The 25,367-nt window shown below is 43.9% G+C and overlaps 1 protein-coding gene across 1 annotated transcript in view; it reads left to right on the top strand.

Annotated features, from left to right (window-relative positions):
• Positions 1–25,095, top strand: part of LOC126427990 (basic salivary proline-rich protein 2-like) — a 71,280-nt gene extending 46,185 nt beyond the window's left edge. Inside the window, exon 3 of the mRNA XM_050089875.1 lies at positions 24,796–25,095. Within this exon, the coding sequence (XP_049945832.1) occupies positions 24,796–25,095 (300 nt within the window). The remainder of the gene's footprint in view (positions 1–24,795) is intronic.
• Positions 25,096–25,367: the final 272 nt, after the last annotated feature.

Raw genomic sequence — 25,367 nt, 5'->3', positions numbered from 1 at the left:
CCTTCAAGATTCATACAAAATAGTTTTAATTACTCCATATACATGCTGAGAAATGTTGAATTAATAATTTTGACGGGCTCTAAACTGAGAATATCATCCTCAGTCAAAAATAGTATTCCTGAACGTAATATTATCTTTGAGCTATTGTATGTACGATGTCTATATGTAATTCATGAGATTCACTTAATTTCTAGGCAATGCATTCACAAAGGGAGAAAGTCCACATTCTTCTTTGCCTTCACGCCTTTACCAAGAGCAAAGTTGAGGTTGTGGTTGGCGGCTACCTCCTACACAGATTTCACTCGAGTTGGAACGAAAGTTTTTCTGCTGGTGTTGAAAGATTTGTGACCTATGTACAGTGACATCATGGTCAAAACGCTGTGAGAGTCTTCAATTGGTACCCCACAGAAGACAAAGAAGTACAAAAACCACCGAAAGGGCTAATTGCTCAATGCTACAGTATCCTGTACAAGTTCATTTTCATGGTACCATGCTTCCACAGATGTCAAAGGATAAATTATTATTAAATGGAAAAAAAGGCAGTAGAAGTGCAGATGTGTTAATTGTGAAAAACTGCCATTTCGTTTTCTCCTGGATACGATTCTGTTGTTGTTGGCACAGATATTGATCTTTTGGTTTTGGTGATGGCTTTAATGCCAAACTACGTGTTCTTTTGCAAATCTGAAGGGTTTAATGTAGGAGATGCGCTGTACTCCAAAACATTGTCCAAATATAAAGACATTGTTGAATGGAAATCAATAACGGGTTAAATGCAAAAAAAATTGATTCTGAGTTATTCTTTTTTTGACAAAAATATTTTAATAAAAAAATCTGAATAATAATTTTTATTTGTTGTGTACAGTAAGAGAAAAACAATTAATTGCAAAAATGCTATACTTTCCCGTCATTTTATCAATGAGGAGAAATATATTATTCTGAAGAATTTAGAATGTGCTAAATGCCATACAGTGATCAGCAAAAACGAGGTATGTGCCAATGAAATAAATCTCAAGCAATTATCAGTTTTTTTAAATAATAAACATTTTGCAGATAACACTATCCTAAGATTACACTCTTGTTAATAATATATTTAATTTTACAGAGTACAAAAGCAATTCTAATTGATCAACTGATCGAAAAACGTTCTATTAGCTACTTTCAGATATGGTAACATTTGTTACAAATCCTTTTTCTTTTCAGCTGACAAGTTGTTTTTACACTGTTGTGACAGTAAAATAAAGTTCTTTATTATATCAGTGGTAACCCCTTGTTGAAAATATTGTAGGTGTTCGTTGAACATCGTTCTCGTCTTCACGATGCCAGGAGCACTTTTTTTCACTTGAATCCAACTACATTTGGAAATATTTATTTTAGTTGTGTTAATGTCTGTTTCGGCTGCTTTTTTAAAATCAAAAAAAGTCTTCAGGCGGGAGCATAGTAATCAGAAACGGATTGTTAGGTGTCGCATTCTCCATAAGTTTTACAAGGTCTTTCGGTACTTGACAGCACTCTGGTCTCTAACGTTTTTTAGTGTGGGAAAAATCTGTGACACGACATAAATGAATGTCCAGAGACCAAAAATTTATGATTTATCTCATCATACATTCCTAAAACTGTCAGATAAACTCAAAGAAAAACCGTCATTTTATTCTTATTCTGGCCAATGCAGTTATCAGACCATATGGTAATCTTTAGTTTCCTACAACACTCAGGTCTATCAATGCGTGGTCGATGGAATGAAATATGCGGGAAAAGTTTTTTTAAAGGTTTTATTATAGAACGTAATTTCGGAGTCTGAATACACAAACATCAAAAAACGTTTTGCATCACCTCGGTTCCAAGAGTTCAGAAACCTGTGCAGAAAATTGGAATAGAGATCAACATAAACATCATTTACACCCTTTTTATTGCTTGTGAAAACCACACATTGCATGTTGTACCACCATACAGAGAGACCATCAGAGTTGGTGGTCCAGACTGATGTACACACCGGTACCTCTAATACCCAGTAGCACGTCCTCTTGCGTTGATGCATGCCTGTATTCGTCGTGGCATACTATCCACAAGTTCACCATATCACTGTTGGTCCAAATTGTCCCACTCCTCAACGGTGATTCGGCGTAGATCCCTGAGAGTGGTTGGTGTGTCACGTCGTCCATAAACAGCCGTTTTCAATCTATCCCAGACCTGTTCGATAGGGTTCATGTCTGGAGAACATGCTGGGCACTCTAGTCAAGCGACGTCGTTATCCTGAAGGAAGTCATTCACAAGATGTACACAACAGGGGCGCGAAATGTCATCCGTGAAGACGAGTGTTCCTCGCCAATACGCTGCCGATATGGTTGCGCTATCGGTCGGAGGATGGCATTCACGTGTGATACAGCCGCTACGGTGCCTTCCATGACCACCAGCGGCGTAAGTCGCCCCCACATAATGCCACCCCAAAACAGCAGGGAACCTCCACCTTGCTGCACTCGTTGGACAGTGTATCTAAGGCGTTCAGCCTGACTGGGTTGCCTCCAGACACGTCTCTGACGATTGTCTGGTTGAAGACATCTGCGACACTCATCGGTGAAGAGAACGTGATGCCAATCCTGAGCGGTCCATTCGGCATGTTGTTGGGCCCATCTGTGGTGCCGTGGTTGCACAGATGGACCTGTGGCTGCACGAAAAGCATTATTCAACACGGTGGCGTTGTTGTCAGAGTTCCTCCGAGCCATAATCCGTATTTAGCGGTCATCCGCTGCAGTGATAGCTCTTGGACGGCTTGAGCGAGGCATGTCATCGACAGTTCGTGTCTCTTCGTATCTCCATGTCCTAACAACATCGCTTTGGTTCACTCCGAGACGCCTGGACACTTCCCTTGTTGAGAGCCCTTCCTGGCACAAAGTAACAATGCGGACGCGATCGAACCGCGGTATTGACCGTCTAGGCACGGTTGAACTACAGACAACACGAGCCGTGTACCTCCTTCCTGGTGGAGTGACTGGAAGTGATCGGCTGTGGGACCCCCTTCGTCTAATAGGAGCTGCTCATGCATGGTTGTTTACATCTTTGGGCGGGCTTAGTGACATCTCTGAACAGTCAAAGGGACTGTGTCTGTGATTCAATACCCACAGTCAACGTCTATCTTCAGGAGTTCTGGGACCTAGGGTGATGCAAAACTTTTTTTTTTATGTGTGTATATCCTTAAAGTCACGGTAAAGCCTGCTGATATTCAAATCTTGGTTTAAATACTCCTTGTTACTACTTCTTCTTACATAATGACTCTCATTCCTTGGCAGTGAGTTGACAGGCTCCAAAATAAGCTTCTCATCTGCTTCTGTGTACTTCTATGTGCTTCATTACCCAGATTTTCTGTGAACACTATTTGACCTTTTTGTTTGCTGACACAAGACTTTCGATTCTGCATTTCGTTATTGCGAAGACATGCATAAAAGTGTTCTTACAGATCTGTACAATGTCAGCCTTTCCATCTGAAACGAGTAACAAACCGTAGCTTGCCGTCTGCCGTCATTGAGGTCTTCATACTGACCATGACGCCTTCCTTTTACACTTTTAATGATCATCAAACCCACCAAATATGAATTTTGTTTCACATAATCTTTGAGGGCATAAAAGTCTTGAAACAGAACTTTTCTTCGTTTATATGGGACACAAGCACACAAATGTCAGCACTTGGAGCTGAACTGAAATAAGACAGGCTGCAGATTTATTTAGCCATCATACAAGCTAGTAACTGATAACTCATTCCTTTATAAAAATTCCACGAAACAACCAAATATTACGTAATAACATTATATATTAGTAATGAATATATAATACACACCTCTTCTGTAGGCTCAGTTTTTGCTTCTACCAACGAGCTGTCCACGTAAGATTTTCCTTCACTTTTTAAAAGCTTTCTGTCGTCACGAACTGATTCTCCCTTGTTCCTTTTCCAGCATGTATCACTGTGTAAATTCATCGTTTTTACAAAGTACTTCCGTCAGTTTAACACTAGAACGGCGGAGTCTCTAACATTTCTAAAACGGCGGAAAGGGGTCATTTTTACCCCACATAAAATATGTTCAAATTCGACTTAAACGAGTACTTTTTTTATGTTTGTTAATCCATACTTTATTTCTAGTAATCACAACGATCATTTACAATTATAAATAATAATTACTAATTTATTTGAACAAATTTGTTCTTACTACTGCTAGCAAATTTCTTAACTATAGATTTTAATTTATTAACTATTGACACAACCTTCTAGACGCATTTAGTGTATTTGGTCCATTTCACTCTCTCATGTGTTAAACAGCTCTGTATTACTTTTCACTCAAGTCATTTGAAGCTGCTAGATGCACTTAGCACAGGTAATTTCTGCTGTATGCCCACATTTTCCGCACACGGCTTTGTGCCACTTCACACAGTTTTCGCTGGTATTGTTGCCTTTGCAGAGGCTGATTTGGCACTTCCTCCGCTTTCTAGGTGATTTCAGTCCCATATTCTCTTCCTTTGCCTGATGTTCTTGCTCTTTCGTTCCCTTATTTGCCAGTTGAAGTATGAACTTCTTCCTCTCTGTTTTCTTGTTCGTTACTAAGTTATAGATGACCCATACATTCATTGCGCCATGTCCAGTATGTTGTAGAAGACATGCATTGGCCATCTCCTACATGCAACCTTCGTAGTGTATTTACGGGTCATTTGATCAGCCATGCCCACCCCGTATTTTGTTGCATTGTAGAACGTTACGGTTCCACGTTTTTTTCCTTCTTTGCTTATTGCTACTTCAGCATACATCGTACTCGAAAAATGACGTTTTTATTCATGTTTCCTTGGTATAAAGTCAAGGTGCAGACTATGTTATTACCACTATTGTGCAGTATTGTGGAGGAGTGTATTTCAGCATTCGGCTTCTTTACTTTGTCGGGGATTTCACGGCGGTTCTTGCTCATTGTACCAAATAATGAAGTTTTCATTTCTTTGAGTTTTTAGCAAGTTGAAGAGACGTATAGAAGTTGTCTGTGATCACATTTATCCCTTGATTTACAAATGGCTCCATGAGACGCAGAACGACGTAGTCACCAAGTGGTTGTTTCTCCCCATGTGTGTCCTCTTTGCCTAGGTATGGGAAAGCACTACATATATACTTTGTCACTACAGCAACAGCCAACAAGAATTTGAGACCATGTTTGTCTGGTTTGTTGGACATGAATTGTGTAAACCTGGATCTTGCTTTGCTTGCCAACAGTTGCTCGTCAACGGTAAGCGCGAATACTGTTTCCTATGAACTTTCCTCAAATTTCAGCTACAAGAGCGAATTTGTTGGCTGCCAGGCGCTCAGCCCAGGTTGATTTTCATCAAAATGGAGAAATCTGAGAAGCTCCTAAAATCTCTCTCTTAGCATAACGTCCTTGATAAAAGCAGGCCCCCAAGAGTGCGACCAGAGATCATCTCCAGACGTATCTTTTGTGCAGAGTGCACCCCAAACATACATGATGGCTATCAGTTTCTCCAGAAATTCTGTGGTATGCCCTTTGCAACTGAATTTTTTATCAGGTTATAATCCCAGAAACTTAACACAGTCTATCTCTTCAATCTGAATGTCATCATATGTTATACACATGCTGGAAAGAAATCTCTTACAGGTTCTCAACTGCATATAGTGGCTGCTTTCAAAGTTTAACGACTGTGTATTAATTTTAAACCATTTATTAATGTTAGTGAAAATTTGATTATGTTGGTATCTTCTGCAAAAAAACAGATTTTGCATCTGGCAATGTGACAGACGAGATGTCATTAATGCACACAAGAAGAAAGTAACGGACCCAAGATAGAACCTTGAGGGACACCACATCAGATGAAGACTGACTGCTTACTGAACAGGTATTTTGCAACAATACCGTTTGTGTCCTGTTAGATAGATAAGACTCAAACCATTTCGCAGTATTGCCAGTGACACCATAATGTTCTAATTTACTTAAGAGAATGCTGTGATTCACAGACTCAAAGACTTCTCACACAGCACAGAAAATGCTTCTAGCCTCTAATTTGTTATATAATGAATTAAGTACATTCTCACTATACGTGTAAATAGCTTTCACTGCATCAGAACCATTAAGAAACCCAAACTGTGACTTAGACAATATATTATTTGCATTCAGATACTTAGGGAGACACTCATCTCTGTTTAAAAATTGTATGTAGTCTTATGGGGTCCACCCTTTCGTCATGATCCTTCCAATTTCTTTTCCTTGTCTTCATCCATGTATTTATATTTATAATTGTGCACTGTTTCACCATCGGCACATTTGTTCTTCTGTCCCACGTTGTTACACCATGTGATCAAAAGTATCCGGACACCTGGCCGAAAATGACTTACAAGTTCGTGGCGCCCTCCATAGGTAATGCAGGAATTCAGTATGGTGTTAACTTAGCCTTAGCCTTGATGACAGGCATACGTTCAATCAGGTGCTGGAAGGTTTCTTGGCGAATGGCAACCCATTCTTCACGGAGTGTTGCACTAAGGAGAGGTGTTCTGTAGGATTCAGGTCAGGACTCTGTGCAGGCCAGTCCATTACAGGGATGTTATTGCCTTTAACTATGCCACCACAGGCTGTGCATTATGAACAGGCGCTCGATCGTGTTGAAAGATGCAATCGCCATCCCCGAATTGCTCTTCAACAGTGGGAAGCAAGAAGGTACTTAAAACATCAATGTAGGCTTGTGCTGTGATAGTGACATGCAAAACAACGAGGGGTGCAAGCCCCTCCATGAAAAACACGACCAAACCATAACACCATAGCCTCCGAATTTTACTGTTGGCACAACACACGCTGGCAGATGACGTTCACCGGGCATTCGCCATAGTCACAACCTGTCATCAGATCGCCACATTGTGTACCGTGATTCGTCACTCCACACAACTTTTTTCCACTATTCAATCGTCCAATGTTTACGCTCCTTACACCAAGCGGGGCATAGTTTGGCATTTACTGGCGTGATGTGTGGCTTATGAGCAGCCACTCGACCATGATATCCAAGTTTTACCACCTCCTGCCTAACTATAATAATACTTGCAATGGATCCTGATGCAGTTTGGAATTCCTGTGTGATAGTCTGGGTAAATGTCTGCGTGTTACACATTACGACCCTCTTCAACTGTCTACGGTCTCTGTCAGTCAACAGACGAGTCCACCTGTACCCTTTTGTGCTGTACGTGTCCCTTCACGTTTCCACTTCACTATCACATTGGAAACAGTGGACCTAGGGATGTTTAGGAGTGTGGAAATCTCGCGTACAGACGTACGACACAAGTGAGACCCAATCACCTGACCACGTTCGAAGTCCGTGAGTTGCGCCGAACGCCCCATTCTGCTCTCTCACGATGTCTAATGACTACTGAGGTCGCTGATATGGAGTACCTGGTAGGTAGAATGCACCTAGTATAAAAACCGTATGTTTTTGGGGGTACCCGGATACTTTCGATCACATGGTGTACTTCTTGGATCTGTCTCACTACCTTTATTTCCACTGCCGTTAACTTTCGTTTTATCTTTTTTGTTTGTGCTGTAGTTTTTGCTGCATATGTCAAAGCAGGATGCGCCATTGTTTTATGTACTTTTATTTTCCCCCTGTTGTCATAAATTTGTTTCTCTGTACTTTGCTTTGCAGGCCTTACAGCCTTTGTCACTCGATTTTTCATTTTTATTGTATCTATAGCTAGTATTACAGGCGCTAGACATTTAAAGCTCATAACTTGGTTCAAAAATGGCTCTGAGCACTATGGGACTTAACTTCTGAAGTTATCAGTCCCCTAGAACTTAGAACTCCTTAAACCTAACTAACCTAAGGACATCACACACATCCATGCCCGAGGCAGGATTCGAACCTGCGACCGTAGCTGTCGCGCGGTTCCAGACTGTAGCGCCTAGAACCGCTCGGCCACCCCGGCCGGCCCTCGTAACTTGTACAGGTTGCATACTATCCACTTCTAATTCACATAGCACAGGTGCTTTTCATATTACCATACTCTTAGTTCTTTTTAGAAGAGATAGCCGTGGTATATTGCTTAACTGTTTTATTAAATTGGTGAAGTAACCTTGTAAATGATCCGCATTGTTCGCTGTCAGTACAGTGTTGTCAGCATAGCTTATGATATTTACCACTTTATTTCCCTTTCTTAGGCCAGTTTCTCTCTCACGTCGTAATTGATGTGGTGCAAAATTAAGTTGAACAGGAGTGGGCTTAATGAATCTGCTTGTCTAATTTCTTTATTTAGCATAATTTCATCTGTGAATCCTTTGCGTGTTTTAATTATCGTTTTATTACCTGAATACATTGCCGGAAAAAAATCGCAACACTAAGAAGGAGCCGTGGGTCATGAACGGAAGATGGTAGGCATGTTTCCACTTCTGAAAATGATGACTCTTCAGATTTCGCGCTGGCAGCACCACTATGAAGATACAAGTCAGGTTTGCTTTAAATACACTTTCTTTCTTTCTTTCTTTGTCTGAGCTGTGTCCTGCAGTTACGCAGGGTCGGCCATGGTTAATCGGATGTGGGATGGTAAGTTTAAGGGGTGGCCAGATGCCCATCCTGCAGGCACCCTGTACCCCTCCCCCCCCAGGAAGGAATTAGTATACCCCAACTGTCTGTGTCTAGTGTAAGGAATAGAATAGTGCGAACGTGTTCAGATGTCTGTGAGTCGTGTAACTGAGGCGGAACGTGGGGACCAGCCCAGTTTTCACCTATTGGGATGTGGAAAACCGCCTAAAAACCACATCCAGGCTGGCCGGCACACCGGTCCTACGTCGTTAATCCGCCGGGCGGATCCGATCCGGGGCTGGCGCGCCTACCCGAGTCCAGGAAGCAGCCCGTTAGTGCTCTCGGCTAACCTGGCGGGTGTTTGCTTTAAATACACGCTGTAACAAAAAATGGTGCAAATGGCTCTGAGCACTATGGGACTTAGCATCTGATGTCATCAGTCCCCTAGACTTAGAAATACTTAAACCTAACTAACCTAAGGACATCACACACATCCATGCCCGAGGCAGGATTCGAACCTGCGACCATAGCGGTCGTGCAGTTCCAGACTGAAGCGCCTAGAACCGCTCGGCCACACCGGCCGGCCACACTGTAACGGTCGTCAGCATTAGTAACCTTCGAGATTGGACGTGCCGACTTGATGTTAGTCAAGAATGTCTTTAAGGCGACAACGCAGCTCACTAAGTTTGAACGAGGATGTGTAGTACGGGTATGAGAAGCTGGATGTTTCTTCTGCGCTGCTGCAGAAAGAGTTAACAGGAATGCTGCCACTGTGCATGATTGCTGGCAGCGGTGGTCACAACTGCTCAGGTGTTTGCTGGTGCTTTGTCATGGTTGGCAAATTACTTTTTTGCGGTCCAATTGCCGGCGTTTCTCTTGCAGCTCGGTTTTCAAACGGTCCAATAACGATGGATGATATTCACCTGCAATAGTTTTACCCTTTTCCAGATAGTCGATGAGGATTATCCCTTGCGAGTCCCAAAAGACAGTCTCCATAACCTTTCCGGCCGAAGGAATGGTCTTCGCCTTTTTCCTTTTTTGGTGCAGACTCCCCCTTGGTAACCCATTACTTAGATTGTTGTTTGGTCTCAGGAGTATAGTAATGTATCCATGTTTCATCCACAGTGACGAAACGACACTTAAAGTCCTGCGGATTCTTCATGAACAGCTGCAAACCATCCTTGCAACACTTCTCACGATTCCGTTTTTGGTCAAGCGTAAGCAATCGTGGAACCCATCTTGCAGATAGCTTTCTCATGTCCAAATGTTTATGCAGAATATTATGTATCCGTTCATTCGAGATGCCCACAGCACTAACAATCTGACGCACCTTAACTCTCCTGTCATCCATCACCATATCATGGATTTTATCAATGATTTCTGGAGTCGTAACCTCCACAGGGCGTCCAGAACGTTCGGCATCACTTGTGCCCATATGGCCACTCCAAAAATTTTGAAACCACTTATAAACTATTCTAATCGAAGGTGCAGAGTTTTTGTAATGTTTATCAAGCTTCTCTTTAGTCTTCTGAGGCATTTTGCCTTTCATAAAGTAATGTTTAACCACCACACGAAATTCTTTTTCGCCCATTTTTTGACAATCACTTGACTTCCTTGATTCACACGAATGCCAAACACAAAGAAATCGACAAATATGGCTGAAACTTGGTGTGACATCTTTCCAAAGATGCTGCTAATCAAACATCACCTCGATACGCGCCGATGGTGCCGTCTCTCGGACTTTATTTATTATTTATTTATTTATTTATTGTTCCGTGGGACCAAATTAAGGAGAAGTCTCCATGGTCATGGAACAAGTCAGTACATGAAATTATAACACGATATTAGAAACAGATAAAATGAAATATAAAAAACATATTCAGGTGACAACTAAGTTTAAATAAAGAAACTAAACCATGTAACACTGGAATTTGCTTAACTTTTTAGATCTTCCAGGAGCTCCTCAATAGAATAGAAGGAGTGAGGCATGAGGAAACTCTTCAGTTTAGACTTAAGACTTTGGGCTACTGCTAAGATTTTTGAGTTCTTGTGGTAGCTTATTGAAAATGGATGCAGCAGAATACTGCACTCCTTTCTGCACAAGAGTCAAGGAAGTGCATTCCACATGCAGATTGGATTTCTGCCTAGTATTAACTGAGTGAAAGCTGCTAACTCTTGGGAATAGGCTAACATTGCAAACAACAAACGACATTAAAGAAAATATATACTGTGAGGGCAATGCCAGAATTCCCAGACTATTGAATAGGGGTCGACAAGACGTTCTCGAACTTACACCACATAAAGCTCGAATAGCCCATTTTTGAGCCAAAAATAGCCTTTTTGAATCAGAAGAATTACCCCAAAAAATAATACCATACGACATAAGCGTATGAAAATATGCGAAGTAGACTACTTTTCGTGTTAAAGTGTCACTTATTTCAGATACTGTTCTAATGGTAAATAAAGTGGCATTTAGTTTCTGAACAAGATCCTGAATATGGGCTTTTCACAACAGCTTACTATCTATCCGAACGCCTAGGAACTTGAACTGTTCCGTCTCGCTTATAACATGCCCATTCTGTCTGATCAAAATATCGGTTCTTGTTGAATTGTGAGTTAGAAACTGTAAAAACTGAGTCTTACTGTGATTTAACCACAAATTATTTTCCACAAGCCACGAACTTATTTCATTATTTGATACTGTTTCAATATTACACACAAGATCCTTCACTAACAAGCTGGTGTCATCAGCAAACAGAAATATTTTTGAATCACCTGTAGTACTAGAAGGCATATCATTTATATAAATAAGAAACAGCAGTGGCCCCAGCACCGACCCTTGGGGAACGCCCCACTTAACAGTGCCCCATTGGGACTGAACATCACTACCACTCTGAATATTGCGGAGAATTACCTTCTGCTTTCTGTTCTTAAAGTAAGAGGCGAACCAATTGTAAGCTACTCCCCTTACTCCATAATGGTCCAACTTCTGCAGTAATATTTTGTGGTCAACACAGTCAAAAGCCTTCGTTAAATCAAAGAAAACTCCTAGCGTTCGCAACCTTTTATTTAATCCGCCGAAAACCTCACAGAGAAAAGAGAATATAGCATTTTCAGTTGTTAAACCATTTCTAAAACCAAACTGAGCATTTGACAGCAAATTATGTGAATTTAAATGCTCCAGTAACCTTGTATATACAACCTTCTCGATAACTTTAGCAAACACCGATGGCATAGAAATAGTCTATAATTGTCTATATTATCCCTGTGTCCCTTTTAATCGGTCAGGAAACCGACCACTCCTAAAGGAAAAGTTACAGATATGGCTAAGTACTGGGCTAACATACATAGAACGATACTTCAGTATTCTGCTAGATACCCCGTCATATCCATGAGAGTTCTTGGTCTTTAGTGATTTAATTATTAACTCAATCTCCCTCTTGTCAGTATCATGGAGGAGCATTTCAGGTAACAGTCTCGGAACACTTTTTTCTAAGAGCGCTATATGATTCCCTGTTGGGACTAGGTTTCTATTTAGTTCACCTGCTATATTCAGAAAGTGATTATTAAATACTGTACATATATGCGATTTATCAGTAACACGGACATTCCCACTACGCACTGATTCTATATCCTCGACCTGGCTCTGCAGACCAGCAACTTCCTTTACGACTGACCATATGGTTTTAATTTTATCCTGAGACTTAGCTATTATATCTGCATACCACATACTTTTTGCCTTCCTAATAACATTTTTAAGCACCTTACAATACTGTTTGTAATGGGCTGCTGCATTTAGATTCTGACTGTTTCTAACGTACTGATACAGGGTGTTTCAAAAATGACCGGTATATTTGAAACGGCAATAAAAACTAAACGAGCAGCGATAGAAATACACCGTTTGTTGCAATATGCTTGGGACAACAGTACATTTTCAGGCGGACAAACTTTCGAAATTACAGTAGTTACAATTTTCAACAACAGGTGGCGCTGCGGTCTGGGAAACTCTATAGTACGATATTTTCCACATATCCACCATGCGTAGCAATAATATGGCGTAGCACACACCTCAGCAGTTGTGGTAGCAATATTAATGGAAATACGATCCCCCCCCTATTCTCCAGACTTGGCTCCCTCGGACTACTATTTGTTCCCCAATTTGAAGAAATGGCTGGAGGACAAAGATTTTATTCAAATGAGAAGATGATTACAGCAACTAATAGCTATCTTGCAGACTTGGACTATTCCTATTATTTGGAAGGGATCAACAAATTAGAACAGCATTGGACGAAGTGTATAAGTCTAAAAGGAGGCTATGTCGAAAAATAAAAAAGGTTTCCTGCAAACACGTAGGTAGTTTTTATTTTTGCACGGACTTTTCAAACGCCCCTCGTAAGAGTTACTCAGTATGTGTGTGTATGCTTATGATAGGACGTATAAATACATCAAAAATATTCCGGTCCGCTTTTCCAATTGCGAAAATATCACAGGAAGCGAAAAATTTTGTATCGAACTGCTTCAGTACAGCTTTCGACTGGGCAGAAACGCATTTCCATACAACTGATTTCACGTTTAAGACTTTTATTAACGTATATTTACAGTACACAATTGAGCGCCGGGTGGTTTCCTATTTTTCTCCGACGGTCTATGGCCAATCTTTTTCTTCATTCAGGGTCACTACGAAATGCAAACATGCGAAAATCATTCTTGCAATAGTTAGTGCTGTTCACAGCTTAGCATCCACCCGTATTTACGACGAATTCTCCGATACATTTAATTAGAAATCTCCACTCTCATCGTGACCCGTATGTAAACAAGTATGAGTATCGCATACTTTGGGGAAAACGTGGCGAACAGTTCAGCTCAGCAGCTCAGGTTCTACATCTACATCTACATCCATACTCCGCAAGCCACCAGACGATGTGTGGCGGAGGGTGCCTTGAGTACCTCTATAGGTTCTCCCTTCTATTCCAGTCTCGTATTGTTCGTGGAAAGAAGGATTGTCGGTATGCCTCTGTGTGGGCTCTAACCTCTCTGATTTTATCCTCATGGTCTCTTTGCGAGATATACGTAGGAGGAAGCAATATACTGCTTGACTCTTCGGTGAAGGTATGTTCTCGAAACTTCAACAAAAGCCCGTACCGAGCTACTGAGCGTCTCTCCTGCAGAGTCTTCCACTGGAGTTTATCTATCACCTCGGTAACGCTTTCGCGATTACTAAATGATCCTGTAACGAAGCGCGCTGCTCTCCGTTGGATCTTATAGCATTCTTAGATGGAATGGAAATGAGTGTTTGGCGTCATTAGCCGGAAGGCCCGTTACGGGGCAGGTCCAGCCGCCTTGGTGCAGGTCTTACTACATTCCACGCCACATTGGGCGACCTGCGCGCCGGATGGGGATGAAATGATGATGAAGACAACACAATACCCAGTTCCTTGAGCGGAGAAAATTTCCGACCCAGCCGGGAATCGAACCCGGGCCCGTAGGACGGCAATCCGTCACGATGACCACTTTTTTTCTTTTTTTTGCGTTTTGTCAGTTGTGATCGTTGTGTTTTTGATCGTAGCGGACGTCACAACACATCCGTTCAAAATCGTTTGTTGATCTTTCGACTCAGTTTTTTTATTACAGAGGACAACCAGCTCTCTGACCGAACACGCTGAGCTACTGCGCCGGCATAAAAAACTCACTTGATACACGTTTTACCTATGGCAGCACCATCTAGCGGGCCAACCATAGCGCCATCTGGTTTCTCCCTCCAAGCTAGACAAGTTTCGTTCTTTGTAGTTTTTTCGTTTGACGCTTATTTCGTGAGATATTTGGCCCGGTCACGATCAATGGACCACCCTGTATATACATAAACATCACAGTTCTCTTATTCCTTTGTTATTACCTTACCTTCAATAATAAACTATTTTAAATTCCTTTTTTAATCACTCAGCTATCGGGGCGGACAGTCTTAGATTACTGTAGCGGAGGTGAAGAAGAAGCCTACGGCCACGATAGCGGACCGTACGAATAAAACGAGAAATTTACTTTGTTGTGAAATATCCCCTTAGAAAAATTATTGAATTACTGTGCTGATAAACATGTTATGTTATTTGATTTTCAAACAGCCGAGCAAAACTCAACGTACTCAGACATTCACTAAACTGACACACAATATTTTTAGCGCAACGCAATCTGACCTTCAGTAATCCCTACAAAAGAATGGCCCTGACTAACAATAACCTATACCTTTCATGAACCACTTACCTCACAAAAATCTTCGTTACTCGAACTACTGCAATACAGCGAGCGCCAATACTGCGAGCTAAATAAAAGATTCTAACTATTGAAGGCACTAACTACTGATAGGCATAGTTAGCAAATGGAAGATTTTGATAGAGAACAAACAATGTATTTACCTTAATAGTGTTCAAAAGTCATCATATATATATATATATATATATATATATATATATATATATATATATATATATATATATATATCAGTTCATGACATCCAGTCTTAAAAATTTCGTTTTTCTGGCGGAGACAGTCCAGATCATCCGCTCTCAAAACTACGCCATTTTTCTCCCCACATCCACCACTGCCGGCGGCTCACCTCCAACTGCGCAACACTACGCGCTGTTCACATCCAACTGCCCAACACTACAATAGCGAATATTCCAACAATGCCAACCAGCCACAGACTGCACACAGCACAGCCAGTGATTTTCATACAGAGCGCTACGTGGCTTTGCCAATATAAAAACCTAAATAGCCTACTTACAGTTGCCCGAAATTGCGAGAACATTCTCAGATTCACACGAATAAAGTGAGCCGGAGAATATTGCTTAACGGTATCGTGAAGGAAGGTAGGATACCAAGACAATGGAAAGACACTATTAAAATTCTATACGTATAGTGTGGCGCGGGTAGAAGTACTCCGCGTTAAGTATAGAGAAAATGCAGTAAAAGTACAGAAGCGAAGTACTGAGGCGTGCTAAGATAGTTCATGTCCGCCCGGTTGGCCGTGCGGTCTAACGCACGGCTTTCCGAGCGGGAAGGAGCGCCTGGTCCCCGGCGCGAATCCACCCGGCGGACTTGTGTCGAGGTCCGGTGAGCCGGACAATCTGTGGATGGTTTTTAGGCGGTTTTCCATCTGCCTCGGCGAATGCGGGCTGGTTCCTCTTATTCCGCCTCAGCTACACTATGTCGGCGATTGCTGCGCAAAGTTCTCCACGTACGCGTACACCACCATTACTCTACCACGCAAACATTGGGGTTACACTCGTCTGGTGTGAGACGTTCCCTGGGGGGGTCCACCGGGGACCGAACCGCACAATAAACGTGGGTTCGGTGTGGGGCGGCGGAGGGGTGAAGTGGACTGCGGTAGTCGTCGTGGGGTTGTGGACCACTGGGGCTGCGGCGGGGACGGAGCCTCTCCGTCGTTTCTAGGTCCCCGGTTAACATACAGTACAATACAATACAGGGTAGTTCATGCAGATGCAACGACCACTGTGTCTGGATGACACGGTGGTCAGAGTATCTGCCTTGTAGGTAGGAGCTCCGTGGTCGAATACCGGTCCACCACAAATTATCAACTTTCTCCATTGCTATCAGTCAATTTCTCCTCGCAGACAAGGTCTTTAATTCCTCTGTGCATTAATTCATACTGCCTGCTGGAACAAAAATGGCGTCTTCTTCCGGAAGAACAGACAGCACGTATACAAATGGTTCAAATGGCTCTGAGCACTATGGGACTTAACTTCTGAGGTCTTCAGTCCCCTAGAACTTAGAACTACTTGAACCTAACTAACCTAAGGACATCACACACGTCCATGCCCGAGGCAGGATTCGAACCTGCAACCATAGCGGTCGCGCGGTTCCAGACTTAGCGCCTAGAACCGCTCGGCCACACCACGTATACACTGAAACACCAAAGAAACTGGTGTAGGCATGCGTATTCTAATGGAGAGAGCCCGTACCACCCTCTGACGGTGATAGTACTACATGAGTCAGGCAGAGGAATTTTGCCTAACATGGGCAGGTGAAGGTGTGGCGGTGGGACTTGTAGTCCCGTACGCCAGGGCAGGGGTGGGATGACTTGACGGCGCTGCTGTCTGTAACGCCTATATAAGACAACGGATGTCTGGCGCAGTTGTTAGATCGGTTACTGCTGCTACAGTGGCAGGTTATCAAGATTTAAGTGAGTTTGAACGTGGTGCTATAGTCGGCGCACGAGCGATGGGACACAGCGTCTCCGAGGTAGCGATGAAGTGGGGATTTTTCCGTACGACCATTTCACGAGTGTGCCGTGAATATCAGAAATCTGGTAAAACATCAGATTTCCGACATCGCTGCAGCCAAAAAAAGATCCTGCAAGAACGGGACCGACGACGACGGAAGAGAATCGTTCAACGTGACAGAAGTACAGCCCTTTCACAAACTGCTGCAGATTTCAGTGCTTGGTCATTCAACGAAACATCATCGATATGGGCTTTCGGAGCCGAAGGCCCACTCGTGTACCCTCGATGACTGCACAACACAAATCTTTACGCCTCGCCAGGGCCCGTCAACACTGACGTTGGACTGTTGATTACTGGAACATGTTGCCTGGTCGGTCGAGTCTCGTTTCAAATTGTATCGAGCAGATGGACGTGTACGGGTGTGGGGACAACCTCATGAATCCATGGACCCTGCACGTCAGCAGGAGACAGGCCCTTTAATGGTGTGGGACATATGAAGTTGGAGTGATTTGGGACCCCTGATACGTATAGTTACGTCTCTGACAGGTGACACGTACGTAAGCATACTGTCTGATCACCTGTATCCACTCATGTGCACTGTGCATTATGACGGACTTGGGCATTTCCAGCAGGACATTGCGACACCCGAGACGTCCAGAATTCCTATAGAGTGTGTTTAACCACTTCCGCTGGCCACCAAACTGCCCAGACATAAACATTATTGAGCATAGAATGAGATTATCACTCTGCAGCGGAGTGCGCGCTGATATGAAACTTCCTGGCAGATTAAAAATGCGTGTTGGGCCGAGACTCGAACTCGGGACGTTTGCCTTTCGCGGGCCAGTACTCTCTACCAACTGAGCTACCCAAGCACGACTCACGTCCCGTCCTCACAGCCTTACTTCTGCCAGTACCACGTCTCCTACCTTTCAAACTTTACAGAAGCTCTCCTGCGAACCTTGCAGAACTCCTGAAAGAAAGGATATTGCGGAGACATGGCTTAGCCACAGCCTGGGGGATGCTTCCAGAATGAGATTATCATTCTGGTAAGCCATGTCTCAGCAATATCTTTTCTTTCAGGGGTGCTAGTTCTGCAAGATTCGCAGGAAAGCTTCTGTAAAGTTTAGGAGGTAGGAGACGAGGTACTGGCAGAAGTAAATCTGTGAGGACGGGGCGTGGGTCGTGCTTGGGTATCTCAGTTGGTAGAGCACTTGCCCGCGAAAGGCGAAGGTCCCGAGTTAGAGTCTCGGTCCGGCACACAGTTTTAATCTGCCAGGAAGTTTCATTATTGTGCATATCTGGGATGCCTTGCAACGTGCTGTTCAGAAGAGATCTCTACCCCGTCGTACTCTTATGGATTTATGGACAGCCCTGCAGGATTCATGGTGGCACTTCCCTCCAGCACTACTTCAGACATCAATCGAGTCCATGTCACTTCTGCGTGCTTGCCGGGGCCCTACACTATATTAGGGAAGTGTACCAGTTTCCTGGCTCTTCAGTGTACATACGAATTAATTTCGTTGACATGAAGTGGACAGAAACAATGAGGATGGACATGAAGCTACGTTATGACGTAAATATGAGGGGCACATGCTCAGAATTCGTATTTAATGTCGAGATATACCGGCTCCTTTCCACGAATACACACTTTATTTTTGCCTAATTTTTCCCTCCATTAATGCTGCTTTCCCAGCTGTACGGTCTACCGTCTAGAAATCCCAACAATTCGTTCAACTTACGTGCATGTCTGAAAGACACTGTTGACGATGCGCAACTGTAAGAAATAGAAATTCTTCGAAATTGTTCATCTACATGGCTACTCTGCAATTCACACTTAGGTGCCTGGCAGAGGGTTCATAGAACCATTTTCATAGTACTTCTCTACCACACCACTGTCGAATGGCGCTTGGGAAAAAGGAACACCTAAATCTTTCCGTTCGAGTTCTGATTTCTCTTATTTTATTATGATGATCATTTCTCCCTACGTAGGTGGCTGTCAAAAAAATAATTTCGCATTCGGAAGAGAAAGTTGTTGATTGAAATTTCGTAAATAGATCTCGCCGCAAAGAAAACCGCCTTTGTTTCAGTGACTGCCACCCCAACTCGCGTATCATATCAGTGACACTCTCACCCCTATTGCGCGATAACACGAAACGAGCTGCCCTTCTTTCCACTTTTTCGATGTCCTCCGTCAATCCTACCTGGTAAGAATCCCACACCGCCCAGCAATATTCCAGCAGAGGACGGACAAGTGTAATGTAGGCTGTCTCTTCAGTGGGTTCGTCGCATCTTCTCAGTGTTCTGCCAACAAAGCGCAGTATTTGTTTCGCCTTCCCCACAATATTATCTGTGTGGTCTTTCCAATTTAAGTTGCTCGTAATTGTGATTCCTAGGTATTTAGTCCAATTGACAGCACTTAGATTTGTGCGATTTATCGTGTACCCAAAATTTATCGGATTTCTTTTAGAACCCATGTGGATGACCTCGCACTTTTGTTTGTTTAGTGCCAATTGCCACTTTTCGCACCATACAGAAATTCTCTCTAGATCATTTTGTAATTGGAATTGATCGTCTGATGATTTTACTACACGGTAAATTACAGCGCCATCCGCAAACAATCTAAGGGGGTGCTCAGATTATCACCTAGATCATTTATGTAAATCAGGAACAGCAGAGGACTTATGACACTACCTTGCGAAACGCCAGATATCATTTCTGTTCTACTCGAAGCTTTACCGTCTGTCACTACGAACATTGACCTTTCTGAGAGGAAATCACGAATCCAGTCACACAACTGAGACGATACTCCATAGGCACGCAATTTGATTAATAGTCGCTTGTGAGGAACGGTATTAAAAGCCTTCTGGAAATCTAGGAATATGGAATCGATCTGAGATCCCTTGTCGACAGCACTCATTACTTCATGTGAAGAAAGAGCTAGCTGTGTTGCACAAGAACGATATTTTCTGAATCCGTGTTGGTTATGTATCAATAAGTCATTTTCTTCTAGGTGACTCATAATGTTCGAGTACAGTATATGCTCCAAAATCCTACTGCAAATTGAGGTTAGTGATATGGATCTGTAATTCAAAGGGTTACTCCTATTTCCTTTCTTTCTAGTCTTTAAGAACAGACCTTTCGTGAAGTGAGCGGTTGTATATGATTGCTAAGAAAGGCGCTACTGTGTCTGCATACTCTGAAACGAACCTGATTGGCATACCATCTGGACCGGAAGACTTGCCTTTCTTACGTGATTTGAGTTGTTTCGCAACACCTGAGATATCTACTTTTATGTCACTCATGCTAACAACTGTTCTGGTTTCGAATTCTGGAATATTTACTTTGTCTTATTTCGTGAAGGAATTACGGAAAACTGTATTTAGTAACTCCGCTTCAGTGGCGCCATCATCGGTAACATTTCCGACGCTATCGCGCAGTGACGGTATTGACTGTTTTTTGCCACTGCTCTACTTTACATACGGCCAGAATCTCTTTGGGTTTTCTACCATATTTTGAAACAATGTTTCATTGTGGAAACTGCTTAAAAGCATCTCGCATTGATGCCATCTATCGCAAAGCGAAAAAAGTGGTCCGAGTAAAACATTCATATTTCTTTACCTACTACACGACTATGTAATAAAAAATGGGGGTTCCCATTTTAAAAAAACGCAGTTGATATCCGTTTGACGTATGGCAGCGCCATCTAGCGGGCCAACTATAGCGCCATCTGGTTTCCCTCTTCAAGCTAAACGAGTTTCGTTCTTTGTAGTTTTTTCGTTTGATGCTTATTTCGCGAGATATTTGGCCGGGCACTGTCAATGGAGCACCCTGTATACATAAATGATTTGGTGGACAGGGTGGGCAGCAATCTGTGGTTGTTTGCTGACGATGCTGTGGTGTGTATGCTGAGAGATGAAGGTTCAGTGATTGTAGGAGGATGCGAGACGACTCAGACAAAATTTCCAGTTGGTGTGGTGAATGGCAGCAGGCTGTAAATGTAGAAAAATTTAATGAATGGCAGAACAACTGGTCGATTTACCAGATACCAGATGGGTGTCATGGTGTGTGGTATAACCACGAGAGTTGTCTTGCTGTCATACGAAAATCCAGCCCAGACCGTAGCTCCAGGTGTACATCCAGTGTGTCTATCACGCAGACAGGTTCTACATCTACATCTACATGGATACTCTGCAAATCACATTTCAGTGCCAGGCAGAGGGTTCATCGAACCACCTTCACAATTCTCTCTCATTCCAATCTCGTATAGCGCGCGGAATGAATGAACACTTATATCTTTCCGTACGACCTCTGATTTCCCTTATTTTATCGTGGTGATCGTTCCTCCCTATGTAGGTCGGTGTCAACAAAATATTTTCGCATTCGGAGGAGAAAGTTGGTGATAGGAATTTCGTGAGAAGATTCCTTCGCAACGAAAAATGCCTGTCTTTTAACGATTTCCAGCCCAAATCCTGTATCATTTCTGTGACACTCTCTCCCATATTTCGCGATAATACAAAACGTGCTGCCTTTCTTTGAACGTTTTCGATGTACTCCGTCTGTTCAGTCTGGTAAGGATCCCACACCGCGCAGCAGTATTCTAAAAGTGGAGGGACAAGCGTAGTGTAGGCAGTCTCCTTAGTAGGTCTGCTACATTTTCTAAGTGTCGTTCCAATACAACGCAGTCTTTGGTTAGCCTTCCCCACAACATTATCTATGTGTTCCTTCCAATTTAAGTTGTTCGTAATTGTTATACCTAGGTATTTAGTTGAATTTACGGCTTTTAGATTAGACTGATTTATCGTGTAACCGAAGTTTTTACGAGTTCCTTTTTGGATGGCCGGCCGGTGTGGCCGAGCGGGTCTAGGCGCTTCAGTCTGGAACCGCGCTACCGCCACGGTCCCAGGTTCGAGTCCTGCCTCGGGCGTGGATGTGTGTGGTGTCCTTAGGTTAGTTACGTTTAAGTAGTTCTAAGTTCTAGGGGTCTGATGACTTCAGATGTTGTACCATAGTGCTCAGAGCCATTTGAACCATGTGAACTCACGTGAATGACCTCACACTTTTCGTTGTTGAGGGTCAACTGCCACTTTTCGCACCACTCAGATATTTTTTCTAAATCGTTTTGCAGTTTGTTTTGATCTTCTCATGACTTTATTAGTCGATAAGCGACAGCGTCATCCAGAAACAACCGAAGACGGCTGCTCAGATTGTCTCCCAGATCGTTTATATAGATAAGGAACAGCAAACGGCCTATAACACTACCTTGGGGAACGCCAGAAATCACTTCTGTTTTACTCGATGACTTTCCGTCAGTTACTACGAGCTATATTATAGATAGACTGCAGGATTTTTGGTGTCAGTTTTCTCCAGCACTACTTCAGACATTAGTCGCGTCCATGGCACACCGTATTACGCGACTTCTGCGTCGTGGTTGTGGCCCTACATGATACTAGGCAGGTGTACGAGTTTCTTTGACCCTTCAGTGTAAGAAATACTGTGAGAAGTTTCGTGAATAGGTTAATCATCCAGAAGGTAAACACTGCTGAATCTGCAGAGATAGGGAAAACATGGGGGACGTTTCAGCCTGTTACACTACTGGCCATTAAAATTGCTACACGAAGAACAAATGCAGATGATAAACGGGTATTCCTTGGACAAATATACTATACTAGAACTGACATGTGATTACATTTTTACGCAGTTTGGGTGCATAGATGCCGAAAAATCAGTACCCAGAATAACCACCTCTGGCCGTAATAAAGGCCTTGATACGCCTGGGCATTGAGTCAAATAGAGCTTGGATGGCGTGTACAGGTACAGCTGCCCATGCAGCATCAACACGATACCACAGTTCATCGAGAGTAGTGACTGGCGTATTGTGACGAGCCAGTTGTTCGGCCACCATTGACCAGACGTTTTCAATTGGTAAGAGATCTGGAGAATGTGTTGGCCAGGGCAGCACTCAAACATTTTCTGTATCCAGAAAGGCCAGTACAGGACCTGCAACATGCGGTCGTGCATTATCCTGCTGAAATGTAAGGTTTCGCAGGGATTGAACGAAGGGTAGAGCCACGGGTCGCAACACATGTGAAATGTAACGCCCACTGTTCAAAGTGCCCTCAATGTGAACGAGAGGTGACCGAGACGTGTAACCAACGGCATCCCATACCGTCACGCCGGGTGATACGCCAGTATGGCGATGACGAATACACGCTTCCAATGTGCGTTCACCGCGATATCGCCAAACTCGGATGCGACCATCATGATGCTGTAAACAGAATCTGGATTCATCCGAAAAAATGACGTTTTGCCATTCGTGCACCCAGGTTCGTCGTCGAGTGCACCATCGCAGGCGCTCCTGTCTGTGATGCAGCGTCAAGGGTAACCGCAGCCATCGTCTCCGAGCTGATAGTCCGTGCTGCTGCATACGTCGTCGAACTGTCCGTGCAGATGGTTGTTGTCTTGCAAACGTCCCCATCTGTTGACTCAGGGATCAAGACGTGACAGCACGATCCGTTACAGCCGTGCGGATAAGATGTCTGTCATCTCGACTGACAGTGATACGAGGCCGTTGGGATCCATCACGGCGTTCTGTATTACCCTCCTAAACCCACCGATTCCATATTCTGCTAATAGTCATTGGATCTCGACCAACGCGAGCAGCAATGTCGCGATACGATAAACCGCAATCGCGATAGGCTACAATCCGACCTTTATCAAAGTCGGAAACGTGATGTTACGCATTTCTCCTCCTTACACGAGGCATCACAACAACGTTCCACCGGGCAACGCCGATCAACTGCTGTTTGTGTATGAGAAATCGGTTGGAAATTTTTCCTCATGTCAGCACGTTGTAGGTGTCACCACCGGCCCCAACCTCATGTGAATGCTCTGAAAAGCTAATAATTTGCATATCACAGCATCTTCTTCCTGTCGGTTAAATTTCGCGTCTGTAGCACGTCACCTTCGTGGTGTAGCAATTTTAATGGCCAGTAGTGTAGGTGTTCATTCTTTCTGCGCGCCATACGAGATTGGAATAATAGAGAATTGTGAAGGTGGTTCAATGAGCCCTCTGCCAGGCACTGAAATGTGATTTGCAGAGTATCCATGTGGAATGTAGATGTAGATGTAGACTCTGACACGTGACAGGTTCGTAAGCATCCTATCTGGCAATTTCAGCAGGACAGTACGACACCCAACCTGTGTAGAATTTCTACTGAGAGGCTAAAGGACCACTCTTTGGAGTCAAAACACTTCCGCTAGTCATCAAACGCCTCAGAAATGAATATTATTGAGCATATCTGGAATGCCTTGCAACGTGCTGTTGAGAAGAGATCTCCTCCCCATCGTACTCTTGTAAATTTATGGACAGCACTGCAGGATTGTTGGTGTCGGTTTCCTCCAGCACTACTTCAGAGATTAGTCGAGTCAATGGCACGCCGTGTTGCGGCACTTCTGCGTGCTCGCGGTGGCCCTGCACGATATTAGGCAGGTGTACTTCTTTGGCCCTTCAGTGTAAAATGAAAAAAAAAAAGATACTGTGAAAAGTTGCGGTTGTGTGAAGAGGTTAGTCACCCAGAAGGTAAACACTGTTGAATCCTCAGAGATAGCCGCGCGGGATTAGCCAAGCGGTCTCAGGCGTTGCTGTCATGGACTGTGCAGCTGGTCCCGGCGGAGGTTTGAGTCCTCCCTCGGGCATGGGTGTGTGTGTTTATACTTAGGTTCAAATGGCTCTGAGCACTATGCGACATAACTTCTGAGGTCATCAGTCGCCTAGAACTTGGAACTAATTGAACCTAACTAACCTAAGGACATCACACACATCCATGCCGGAAGCAGGATTCGAACCTGCGACCGTAGCGGTCGCTCGGTTCCAGACTGTAGCGCCTAGAACCGCACGGCCGCTCCGGCCGGCATGTTTATTCTTAGGATAATTTAGGTTGAGTAGTGTGTAAGCTTAGGGACTGATGACCTTAGCAGTTAAGTCCCATAAGATTTCACACTGAACATTTTGAATCCTCAGAGATAGGGAGGACTTGTCAGCCTGTTACATAGGAGCTCGCCAGTGATCCGTCCTACGAGTCAGACGGGACAGAGCTTCCGGAAGCGCGTTACAGCTTCCGGCGCCGCGGGCCCCTGGTACGCGGTGCTTTCGCCCCGGGCCTCTTCGCTTCTCCCTGCCGTGCCGGGCCGGCCGCGTATCTGTCGGTTCCGCACCGCCCGCTACGGCCGTAGAAAGCCGGCGCGGCTCCGGCGTGCGTATATATACGGCGCCGCGCGCTGCCCGCTGCAAGAGCTGCCGCCACCACACGCGACGCCGCAGACATGAGGATTCCCGTGAGTACTCGTCTGCATCTGCATCATCATCTACATCCACACACACACACACACACACACACACACACACACACACATCCTGCAGGCACCTGTGCGATGAACGGCTGACGGTAGCTTGTACAAGGTTGGTTGGTTCAATAGGCCCCTGTGCGGTACACAACGGAGGATTGCTTGCTTGGTTGGTTGGTTGGTTGGTTGGTTGGTTCAATAGGGCCCTGTGCGGTCCACAACGGAGGGTAGCTTGTGCTAGGTTGGTTCGTTGGT

Source organism: Schistocerca serialis, chromosome 12 (genome assembly GCF_023864345.2).
Source record: "Schistocerca serialis cubense isolate TAMUIC-IGC-003099 chromosome 12, iqSchSeri2.2, whole genome shotgun sequence".
Classification (NCBI taxonomy): domain Eukaryota; kingdom Metazoa; phylum Arthropoda; class Insecta; order Orthoptera; family Acrididae; genus Schistocerca; species Schistocerca serialis.
This window is presented reverse-complemented; position numbering and strand designations above follow the sequence as displayed.